This window comes from Penaeus chinensis, chromosome 4, assembly GCF_019202785.1.
Source record: "Penaeus chinensis breed Huanghai No. 1 chromosome 4, ASM1920278v2, whole genome shotgun sequence".
Lineage (NCBI taxonomy): Eukaryota > Metazoa > Arthropoda > Malacostraca > Decapoda > Penaeidae > Penaeus > Penaeus chinensis.
The window spans coordinates 28,445,446-28,457,945 of record NC_061822.1 but is presented as its reverse complement, the minus strand read 5'-3'; the positions used below and the strand labels follow the sequence as shown (position 1 = coordinate 28,457,945).

At 33.5% G+C, this 12,500-nt stretch overlaps 2 protein-coding genes across 5 annotated transcripts in view; one reads left to right on the top strand and one right to left on the bottom strand.

The window, feature by feature from the left end:
• The window catches only part of LOC125024560 (aftiphilin-like), a 20,620-nt gene extending 13,357 nt beyond the window's left edge, over positions 1-7,263 (top strand). For 2 of the 4 annotated variants that reach the window (XM_047612373.1, XM_047612366.1), the window contains exons 7-8: positions 3,863-3,946; positions 6,805-7,263. In XM_047612373.1, coding sequence (XP_047468329.1) covers positions 3,863-3,946; positions 6,805-7,046 — 326 coding nt within the window. In that variant the 3' untranslated portion in view covers positions 7,047-7,263. The remainder of the gene's footprint in view (positions 1-3,862; positions 3,947-6,804) is intronic. The other 2 variants (XM_047612382.1, XM_047612388.1) reach the window with 2 other exon arrangements.
• Positions 7,264-8,908: 1,645 nt separating this feature from the next.
• LOC125047908 (programmed cell death protein 2-like) overlaps positions 8,909-12,500 on the bottom strand; it is a 5,302-nt gene continuing 1,710 nt past the window's right edge. Inside the window, exons 2-9 of the mRNA XM_047646458.1 lie at positions 11,950-12,089; positions 11,624-11,747; positions 11,071-11,151; positions 10,787-10,880; positions 10,324-10,497; positions 9,819-9,919; positions 9,516-9,626; positions 8,909-9,242 (exon numbers count right to left, since the gene is read on the bottom strand). Of these exons, the coding sequence (XP_047502414.1) occupies positions 9,048-9,242; positions 9,516-9,626; positions 9,819-9,919; positions 10,324-10,497; positions 10,787-10,880; positions 11,071-11,151; positions 11,624-11,747; positions 11,950-12,089 (1,020 nt within the window). The 3' untranslated portion in view covers positions 8,909-9,047. The remainder of the gene's footprint in view (positions 9,243-9,515; positions 9,627-9,818; positions 9,920-10,323; positions 10,498-10,786; positions 10,881-11,070; positions 11,152-11,623; positions 11,748-11,949; positions 12,090-12,500) is intronic.

Genomic DNA, 12,500 nt, shown 5'->3' with positions numbered 1-12,500 from the left:
TGCCTTTACATGTACTTGCACATACACTCAAACATGCACACCTAAGCATACATGCTCATTCATAATGTACAGATAACATGCATACATAGAGACACACAGTCCCACAAGCCACATACACAAAAATGTACACAAACTAACACACACAAAAAAGTTAACAAGAACAAGCACACACACACATACTTATTCACATTTAGATGTGTATTATTACAATATATAAATATATTTTTTTCTTTTCTTTTCTTTTCTTTTTCTAAAATTTAGATTGATTTGATTTATCGTAGGGGTTCAACTTTTTGCTGAAGTACACTTGGCTGATATGCATTCCAATTTCACATTCACTGGGTGGTAAATTGTGATACAGGTCTCTCTCAGCTGACGGGAGGGTTATATTTTGTGAAAGTGTCAAGGTGATGCATGACATTTTGCATATGAAAATCATCCAAACTGGAGTATTACAAGTAAACCCATCGGCCATGGATTGATCTACTGTCCACTTTTGTTTTTTGTGGATTATATTTCACACAGAAGGCTTCACAAGTGTGCAGTCACCAAGTAGTCAATTAGTAGGCCCATGATTTCTCCATGCCTTTAGGTCTCGGGAAGATTTTTAAAATAGTAATGGTGTTAATTTCAGTATTATTACCATAATTATTGACATCATGTTATAATGTTAAAGTACTAATAACTATAGAAAGATTAAAGGAGTTTTTTGAACATCACAGGTGAGAAAGGTAGGACTAATAATTTACTCTGGTGACTAAGCACCTGTGGAGCTGTCTATGTGTAAACACAGTTGATAAACTAAAATTGCAGTGGACATGGCATGTATGTCATGCCACCTGTGACAAATAAGTAAAAAAATGAAACTTTAATATATATATATATATATATATATATTTATATATTTCATTCACTTGTCTGCCTTACTTATTAATTAATTATGTTGTTACAGTATGCCTATAAACTTTACTAAAAATCTATGTAGAGATTTGGACCATAAACATGTTAAAGAGATCTAAACTGATGGTCATGCAACCTTGTTTAATATCACCCATTTTGGTATATGTGGTCACTACATAGTCCCATTGCATTATGTAATGTCGCATATCGTGTCCCTATTACCGCACCTATTCCCTCTCAAGCACTTCTGCTGCACATATTGAGAATTCTGAGCATGACCAGTCAATCGTCTGAACAACTTTGAGGCAAATTCAATAGAAATGTTATACTTTTATCTTAAATAAATAATTGAATAAATTAATAAGAAATAAATGTTAGATATAATCATTTAAAGTTTCAAGTGATCATATCTCCCTGATGTGGCACTTAATCATTGTGCCACTGGCTACTGCTCAGTCCCTCAAACAACCTTATCCCTCCCCTGTCTACATCACCAAGTGTTGTCACTTAGAATGACGAAAAAAGGCCTGAGATTTTAGTGTGTGAAAAAATCCTTATGGTGGGTGGTGTATAGACTCACATTTATGCCTTTGGTGCTGGCTTGTGGTTACAGCTGCTTCTGCTGTCTTATAGTTTAATCCATATTCTTTAAAGTTTTGATGGTTCCAAAATGTTTTTGGTTGATATACCCATACTTTTGTCAGTTTTTCTTGAAGCTCAAAATTTCGTGCATCACCTGAATTTGATGTCCATTGATTAATATTTTGTAGGTTTTAGATTTTACTGCAATAGATGTGTTGAATATTTATGTGCTGGGAAATGATAAGATATTCATGAGATATGATAAGCAAGAACTCAAATTAAAGATCCATGCCTAAATCTGATTTACTTACGAGAAACTCCTCTGATTGGTTGGTGGTGGTGTGAAATGAGGGTTACAGGGAGGGTCAGACGAACCTGTTCTATCATCTAGATAGTTATCTTCTAACTAACAACCCAACATTGTCATCATTATATCATGGGTAAGTAAAGGGTTTTGTCACCTAACTTTTCAACAATTCTGCTATCTTTTAGGTGTATTGTTGGGTCAGACTCAAGTTGAATGTCAAGGATTTCATTGTCTTGCAGATTCCTCTTTAGTGTTATTGATAGGACTGGTTGCATGGTATTCTGTATTTGATAATTAACTTGTGACTTATTTTTTATGTTTAAGAAAAATAAGATGATGTTAAAAATTAGATACTGAAAACATGAAATGTTAAAGCCTGATTAAAAGTAATTTGTGAAAATCACAGATTAGTAAAGCTTTCATTTAAACTGGCTAAGAAACTGTAAGTTCTTAGGCCCTGCTTTACAGATTCACATTGTTATTAGCACTAAATGTATGATGTGTTTGTATGCAAGCTTTTCTTGAATTATGTAAATACCATGCAACAGTTAATAGGGAACAAATCCTCCAACAAATACTGAACAACTTGTCATATGAAGCAGTCATCCTGTGATAGCTTTGAGAAATGGTTAATGTATATGGCCTTCAAGGTTGAAATAGCAAAATGAGATTTTTATTTCCATAAAGAAAGGAAATAAAGAAAAATAGTTTCAGTTTTAAGTACAATAAAGCTGTCTTTCACAGTAAGGAGGATCAGTCTATGCAATGTAGTTCGTGATAGCTGTCACTTATATCATTAGAAGTTGCTATACACTCATTGCACACCACAACTATCCTTTGAACTTCTGCAATTCATTTAGCCATTTGGCTTTTACTGTATATAAACTCTGCAAGCAGCCTAGTATCACTGTTATTGTGATAGCAAAAATTGCACTTTTAGGTATCTTTTGTATATATTCATGTATATGTAATTGGGGGCATAGTTAGAATTGTTTTATTAAGAGAAAGAACTGTACTTTGTGTTGAATAGGTGGACTCATAGTCCATAAATACACAGAGTTTACATTTATGCATCATGGGAAATCACATGTGGACACATACACATGCACACACATCCTAGTCACTCGCACACCAATAACACATGAACAGCATATACTATACACACTATACACACATTATTCACAAGTTGTGCGCATGCTACATACACACTATACACATGCTATACACACACTCTACTTACGCTATACTTACATTATACTTACACTATACTCACACTATACTCACACTACATCCCCCTCCCCCCCACACACATGTACATACATACATACAGACTACAGTTCATTTCACAGTACAGTAAATGTTTTGTAGGTGAAAATGCAAGACATTAAAAAATGGACAAATAGTTTTGTTAATTTTTCTTTCTCTTTCTTTCTCTCATTCTTATTTTCTGTCTTCTCTTGTATAACAAAATTTCCTGAACAGAATAAAGGAATAGGTACACTTGATTTTTCCCCTTCCTTAGCTGTACCTTCTGGGTTAGCAGGCTGTAGCCTTTGAATCTGTTGTCACAAATGTCAAAATATTTTCCAATTCCAGTCTTTTCATGAAGTAGTTTTCTTTCTAAAAGGGAGACCTGTACAGGGATACACTGAGACAATTTGGAAGACAGAAGACTAGCATGATACACAATTTTGTCTATAAATGTAGCTTGACTTGCTGGTAATTATTGTACTATGATACAGGACGTGTCAAACTTTCACGGTTGAGCTGTTGTATTTCACAGGGCAAAAAGTGATCACATGCACGGTTTTCTGCTTTTTGTTTTATACACTTGTGGTATTGGGAGCGTATCTTAGATGTACCCTATGCTGTTTATAGAGACACTGGTGATTGGATAAGCCACCTACCCATCTTGATAGAGATTAAAGTCTGTCTGTAGAAGGGATGTAATATCTGCAATACTTTGCTTCTGGAATAACAAAAAAATAATAATAATAATAATAATAAATAAAAGGTTGTTAGAAGGTGCTATCTCTCATACATATTTGTTTTTTCTTCTTTTGAATATTTCAGCATATAATTCATCCTTATTTGACTTGGACCTTCTCTTAACGAACTCTAGTATTGGTAAAGGAGCAACTAACGCGTTGCTCGCAAGTGAGTAACCACTTCCCCAAGACCCCAACCATCATTGCATGATGTGCACCTTGTAATGTGGCAGCTTTTGCATTGTTGTGCTTAAGAGAAGGCTTTTGTGATCATCCACAGATTTGAAATTTTGGCTGATGTGCATGTTTTTTTCTTTTTTCTTTTTTCTTTTTTTTTAAAGTCTTCAAGCTGTTTTTGTTTATTTTAATTTATTTTTATTTTTTTTCTGTTGCAAGCTATAGAATTCTTACTTTTTTTAAGCAGCATGATATGGTATTTTTGTGAACAGAGCTTATTTATGTTTTTTTGTAAATATTTGAGGTTTTAATTTACCTAAATTTACATTTCAGGGTACAGTATTAATTTTATTTCTAATGTAAATTCCAAAAGAACCATGTTTTGCTATACCTAACTTTGATTTAGTTACTCTTTTATAGTATTATCTCTGTAAAAGTTAGATATAGTATTGCCATAAATGATATGTGATTAACTTCATATCTTTACTGAATAATTGAAGTTTAATACTGGTCTCTCTTTTTTTTTTAAAGAGACCAAGTTCAATAGGACTCATTTTGTGAAAAGTCTAAATAGCAGCAATTTCTCAAGGAAGCATGAATTGTTGTTATTTTAAGGTTATAATATAATCTTCATTGGAAATGTCATACTTCTTACAAAATCAAAATTTGTTAAATTAATAATTTATCCTGCATATTTGTTTTTCTTTCTTTTCTTTATTAATTGGAATCCATTCTAATTGACAGTTTTATTATAATTTGATTTTCACTTGGAAAAAAAAAAAAAAATAGAGAGAAAACAAAACTAATGCTATATCCTGATAGCAATATTGCAACCTATTTTGAACATAGAAAATAAAAGGCTGGCATATCTAGATAAAGTTTGCAACAAACTTTATTTAGTATCAATGTTGTCACTGTTACAATATTGGATCCATACTAATTTCTCTTCTTGCTAATATATGAATTCAAACTGTCAGTTCTTATCTACTCTTCGCCATTCTTAGCTGTTAATAGTTACCAGTATTATATGTTATATACTGTAATCCATATTTTTTCTTTGTAAATGAGACACAAGTTAATGTGAAACGCATGGCTGATATTTGCGTAACAAGAATTGCCTGAAAAGTTAACTTGTCCATAAATTAACACTTCAGGCAGGTATGCTGGTTCCTGCTGCAGGAACTTTGAAAACAATGATGAAACATAGGAAAAAGCGTTACGAATATATAAATGTTTGATTGACAGACCTCACAAGAGGCCTTGACATTTCATTCATTCCTCTTCAGTTGACCACCACCTCCTGTCATGACTGCAGTTTATTTTGCAAACCCAAACTCGTTTTTGTCTTGGCAACACTTTTTTAATAATGTTTCAGGTCACACAAAGTGCCTGTATGGAAGATCCAAATGTATAACATTTATCACTGCCAAATTTACATTGATATGATGTGGATATTTTATTACTAGATTAAGCTGAGATTCATACTAAGATTAAAAATGATTACTGAATAAAGTGTGTTGTTTTATTGATTATTTTATATGCATGCTGTGTTATTGCCCAGTGTTTGACTGTTTAGTTTAAAGTGCTTCCCCAGTAACCCTGTCCAAGTATTCTTGGTCACTTCTTTTTGGTATGCATACCTCTGTGCACCTCTCAGATGACATATAACATAAGTCCTCCTAGCTCTTCTAATCTTTTGTGTGTGTGTGTGTGTGTGTGTGTGTGTGTGTGTGTGTGTGTGTGTGTGTGTGTGTGTGTGTGTGTGTGTGTGTGTGTGTGTGTGTGTGTGTGTGTGTGTGTGTGTGTGTGTTTGTGTGTGTGTGTGTGTGTATGAATGCGCGTGTGTGTGTGTATGAATGTGCGCGTGGGTGTATGAGTGCGCATGTGTGTGTGTATGAGTGCGTGTGTGTGTGTATGCATGTGTGTGTGTGTGTCCGCGCTCCTGTGCCTGTGTCTGTATCTCTGTCTGTTGGTCTGTCTGTGTTTGTGTTTGTTCATATGTTTACTTACATGTGTATTTATTTATTTTTTTTTTTTTATTATATTTAGTGTGTGTGTGGGGGGGGGGGGGGGGTCTGTCTGTCTGTCTGTCTGTCTGTCTGTCTGTCTTTCTTTTTGTGATTGTTCATGAGTCTACCTACCTGTGTGTTTGTTGGTTAGTTTCTTTGTGTTTGATTTTACAGATGTTTGTGTCTGTCTGTGTTTGTTCAAATGTTTACTTACATGTGTATTTATTTATTTTTTTTTTATTTATTTATTTTATTTTATTTTATTTTATTTATTTATTTATTTTATTTTTTTTTTTTTTTGGGGGGGGGGGTGCGTGTGCGTGTGCGTGTGCGTGTGCGTGTGTGTGTGCGTGTGTGTGTGTGTGTGTGTGTGTGTGTGTGTGTGTGTGTGTGTGTGTGTGTGTGTGTGTGTGTGTGTGTGTGTGTGTGTGTGTGTGTGTGTGTGTGTGAGATTATATAGATTATATATTTCTTTATTAATAATGCAAAGTTCCAAAGGGACAAACTTCTAAGTTGAATGTGTAATTATCATATGTATAAAGTATATATCCTTTTACAGGTTTTTAGGAATAAAAGTCTTATTATCACTAAGAAAAGCATGATTGAAGTACACTGATATCATCAATACTTTATATTGATGATTGTCTAACTTAAACATCAAAAATGTAAATACTTTCACCCTTCCCCCCCAGACTGTGTTTAGTTATGTAGGTGCGAATGACTGAAGAATTGACATACATTATACTCGTGTAATGATAGCAGGCCATTTCTCCCTTTCATGCATTAGATTATCATCCGATTTTTCCGAACTAATTTCCTTCCTCGTATCGTCCTGCAACAGGTCTCGAACGCGAATTTCTGAGCGAGGGTGGAGAGAAAGGCACGAGCGGAAGAATCAAAAGCCCCCCGACGCCATCTCCCCTGGTGCAGCAGATCCTGGGTGGCGGCATGAGCAAGGCCTCCTCAGCGACAACACCCCTACAGTCACTCGCCCCCGACGTCCGGCTCGTAGTAGAGCAGCTTCCCGACTTAGGTTTTATGCGCAGCCGAGTACTTATGTTCCCGATTAGAGGCGAGCAGTGATAGGGTCTCTTTATCTTTATAGAATCCAGTTTTCGTCAAATGGAAATTTTAATGGAATTGTGCAGGTCTTTACTGATGCATATTGGGCCGCATGTTTAAGATGCCGTTAGTAGGAAAAGATCTTGGGTTAGCATTATTTTTTTATTTTATTTTTTGTTTTCAAAGTAGGTGGCTCAAAATTTTTGCATGAGAATAAAAAAAAAAAAAATACTGAAAAGATGTGTTTCTGTTTGAGGCTATGAACAAAAATGGTCTGCCTTTTTATTTGAAAACTGTTATAAGGAATATTTACATTTTATGTGTATACAAGTACATGAATATGTGTGTATGAATATAGCTACATGTATATGAATATATTTGAAGGTAAAGGTATACATGTACTAGTTTATGTTTACAGTTACATGATCTTTTATTTCTTCTCTATGCATATACATGTACATATGAATGATTACATAAGTGTTTATGTATATGTATAGATATGTATGTATATATTTCTAAGCATATAGATGTATATGTGTATGTATGTATGTGCATGTATGTATATTTGTCTGTTCATACACATGTATGCATATCTATATATAAATGTATATTTGTCTGTTCATACACATGTATGCATATCTATATATAAATATACATTTATGTATGTGTATATATACATATATGTATATTTGTATATATGCATATATGTATAATTGTATATATACATATATATAAATATGTATATTATATATAATATATGTGTGTGGGTGTAGGTGTACATGCATGATGTACATGTGCATGTGTGTAAGTGTTGGTGCACATGCAGATGCATTATTTATATATATATATATATATATATATATATATATATATATATATATATATATATATATATATATATAAATATATATATATATATATATAAATAAAATTATGCATACATGCTTCCATGTGTACATATATATTTACATTTGTATGTGTATGTACATAGATATGTCTTAAATGAATATATCATTATATATATTATATATATGCTAAGAAATTTATTTGTTTAACAAACAACAATATCAATATCTCGCATGCTAATTAGAGTTATTGCCTCGACACAGTCATATCCAAGAAAATAATGGGAAACATCACCTTTGGAGGTGTATGCACAGCTTACTACTGAAGTGAAAGTATGTAATAATCATATCTTGCAACTGCATTACTGTAATTTCTCATCATTGGGAGTTAACCAGATATTTTGTGCACACTTCCAGGATGTAGCAGTTGATGTGCACTTTTTTTAAAAGTAAAAAGTTTTCAATTTATATATGCACTTTTCTGAAGGTGTTTAGAAGATGAGGGAGCATGGAATTTAGTGCTGCTTGGTATTTATCTGGTGAGATAGAAATAATAAAGATTTAAGGAGTAAAATTCTGTCGTGAATGTATTCTCTTGTGTGAATGGTGGTTTTACACATTTAGTTTGTGAAAGTTTTATTTATTACAAAGTGGCTATACAAACATGATAATTTTAATATTTTTAAAGGTTATGTATGTATGCAGACAGATGCTAGGTTTTTATTTGACAGTTATGTAAATGCTTTCCTTTAGGTGAGACTCCTTTATACTATAAAATGTTGTTTTATTATTAACCAAAGATATAATTTGTGATTTTAATATTAGTGAGAAGTGACTTTTTTTTCTTTCTTTTTTTTTGTTTTGTTTTGACTAGGAAAGTTGTTTCTGTAATGTAACATTCCATTACTTCCCAGGAAAAGAGGGTTTGCTTTATAGTGATGAATGTGGTGGTTATGTACCATAGAACCCTGAGATATATATATATATATGATGAAACTGCTGAATATTGTCATAATGTTTTAAAATCAAACTTGCAAACATTTTCTTAATTTTTATTCACCTTTTTAACTATTGTGAAGTACAAATGCATAATGTTAAACTCATTTTACACATTTGCTGCTAATACAGTCACAAGATACACACATGACAATCATACACAAGACAAGGCAAAACATAGCTAATACATGTTGACTTCTGGATGATTCTTCATTACTTGTGATATTGGTGCATAATCTTGCTTATATGCAACTTCCTCTATATAATATTTATCCTGACTACAGCTGTTCTTGCAAGAGTAAACAACCACTGTTCCCCAGTCAATACTCTGGCCAGGACTGTCAACCTTCAGATGCACCAGTAACTGTGGCATAATCTGAAAGGCATTGGAGTAATGTATAAATATTGGTCCTTTCTACTTTACCTTCATTATTTATATTATATTTCTTCAGCCTATCTCTATTATACAATTAATATTCATGCTCTTTTTTTTTTTATTCAAAGTTCAAGGAAGATTTATGTATGGCTTAAAAACTTTTAATTTGCTGAAGCTATTAATGACTTCAACCACAGCCCCACTCAGCTTCACATTTAGAGAAGCCAATTAATAAAATAAAACACAAACATTCTCTAGTTCCTAAATCCATACCTGAAACTCAAATTCTCTTGCCTCCCCACAAGCTGGGCAAGGGGGAATATCCTGGGGTTTGTTTTCCAACGACACCCACAGAGGCTCTCCTCCACGGTCGTAACGTATAACCTGAGGAGATGATGTAGTCACAAATGGGAATATTTAACACAAAGCATTAGTATCACATGGCTGATACTGCTAAAAATGAAAAGTTGAGCTAACTCCTATGATCATCTTTCATATTTTTTGTAATTATTGTAAACATTATTAATATTACATTTGTTTTTCTCACAATTCTATCCTACATGTAGAACTATTCACCTGGTCGGAATATTCCTTGATGCGTGTGCGGAATTTCTGGAACTGCTTGTCAGTTTCCTTTGTGGCCATCTTAATAAGGTCATCCTCATTCTTTTCAACATCTGATCATCAGAAATAGATAACATTAGAACATTACATGACTTACTCAGTATGGAATGAAGTGACTAAGAGCCAATGTTTAATTAGTAAATACATGACTATAATAATTCACACCTTATTCTACATTATCTAATTAGTTTTATCTGCCAGAGAATATCAATCTAAATGACCATACTCTCACTAATAAGCAATAATTCAGAAGAAAAAGGCAACAGCAGCTAAAAAGGAGAGTAAAAATATTCACTGATGAAACAACTCTCACAGATAATGGAAAATACATGTTCAGTTTGGGAAATCCTGAATCATATTAACTGCATTATTGTAACTTTTAACAGGCTAAATGTTTGGAGCTTTAAAGACAACATAAAAAGGCAATCTTAAAATTGTAGGTAATGAAGTTCCTTACCATCATCTAGGTCTCTTGTTACTCTGCCAGACCTTAATAAAGTTTCATACTCTTGCATTACTTCTTCTTCCGTCTTCTCCCTCCTCTCGTCAAGTTCCTCTGGTTCCATGTCAATTTCATACTCGGGGAAAAGAAATTTGGCATTCCCCTTACACGACACCTTGCTTACAGTTTCTGTTGAATGAGATGATGAATATTTTACACACGAGCTTACTCTGAATTTCTTATTCCATATTACAATACAGAAAAAACAGCTATTAACGCTATGTTACCTGGAAGTAATTAGAACAATGACCACTAAACACCTAGATTAAATCAAGGTCACATGCACTTGGTAAAAATATATTCAGAAGTGCTGGGATGTCCCCCCCCCCCCCTCCCCACTTGTTTTTTAACAGATAATTAATAGACTACTACAAGAAACATTAGCATTAGTACTGATACCAGTACCGTGTATTATTACCTGGGTTCTTACACTCTTCCCTATGGCCAGCTTTCCAATCTAGAGCTTGATGGTCTTTGGAACAATAACGGGCAACTTTGCAGCCTCCACACACCTGAAGTTTTTAGTTAAAAAGCAACTCATATTACATCATATAATTCAACATATATATTCAAACATCATATACTGATTAATGTAAGTCGTATATAAAGTGAAGCTATCACACTTCACACTACTGAAAATGATAAAAAGCATAATCTAATTTGAAATCGTATTCCACAAATGAGTGAGCACTGAAAGATTACCTTTGGCCCACATCCACCACAAACTCTGCAGAGATTGTTGAAATCTGCAGCTCCCGGACTTTCTGAGCCAGGTTCAGCATCCTAATGGAGAAATATTAAGAATTATAACGTTTACCCCCTAATCCAGTAAATCATATTATATGGTAGTATAAAAAACAAGACGTGACCATCATGTCAGGAAACATATAGCTAAGGGCTAGAGTTGTAGACCTAAGGAGACACTATGGAGTCTGCTCATCAAAAACAGTCTATTACCATCTTATTGCAGCAAAACAAATGACAAATAAAGATAGAGACAATGACTTTGCATAGGCAGGGGGAGGCAAGGAGTCTTCATATTGTACATGAGTGTTCGTGTGGACTGGGCCTACAAGCCACACGCATGGGAGTCACCACTCACACAAGCCTCATGTCTGAATTTTGGTGACTGTGTGGGCCAAAAAGATGCACAGAACCGGTCACTAGTAATTTCCAAATACTGCAAATGTAGCTTTAAAGAATTTCTACAATGTATTCTTTCTTTTTTTCTTTCTTGAAGTTGAATCATACTTACTTTTGCTGGGTCTGGGGGATAAAATTCATTATTCCTCTGTAACTGTGATCTAAAAACTCGAATGTTCGAAGCATTATTTTCTTTACTGCAATCTGCATCCCGACAGATGAACACAAACACGGTCCTGTAATCCATAGTTCAAATATAAGTACTTTAATACATTGTATGGAATGAAAAAAAGAAAAGAAAATTAATCACATATGATAGAGAAAAAAATAATTAACAAATAAATAAAATAATAATAAGACTTCAAAATATTACATATACCAATATTTCAAAAGCAAGCAAGGAAATTTTTACTAAACAAGAACTATAAAGTAACAAACCTGTGAAAGCATTCCTCCTTGTCATGAAATGGTGCATACAGCTGACACAGGAATGCAACTGGTTTACTGCAGTTGCGGCAGGTCAGCTGTTGCCCATTTGGCAGGTCCTTTAGGGCTAACCATGCTGGATAACCTCCAACCTGAAAGAATTAATATTCTATAAATAATATATACATTATACTTAGACAGGCACTGTCCTGCATCTTACATTAATCAAATGTTTGCTTTTCCAATTATGTTTGGCCAACCTTGTAGTCAACTGATCAAAATCCAATAATGTTGGTGGATGTTTTAGTATATATAATCATGCACAATCTTTATGTAAAAGCAACTGCATATTAACCCATAACTTGCTTTTACAAAAGAAAATAAAAGCTTTTTATTACATTTCTCAAAAAAAAACAAATCTCCATAAAAGTTTCTGGGCTGCCAGAGGGCACTGCTAATGCTTAATTTTTCTATACACAATTTAAATATGATATGAATAAATTAAAAGAGAAGAAAATTGCATGAAGATGAATCAAAAAATAAAATCATCACTGTTTCTCATT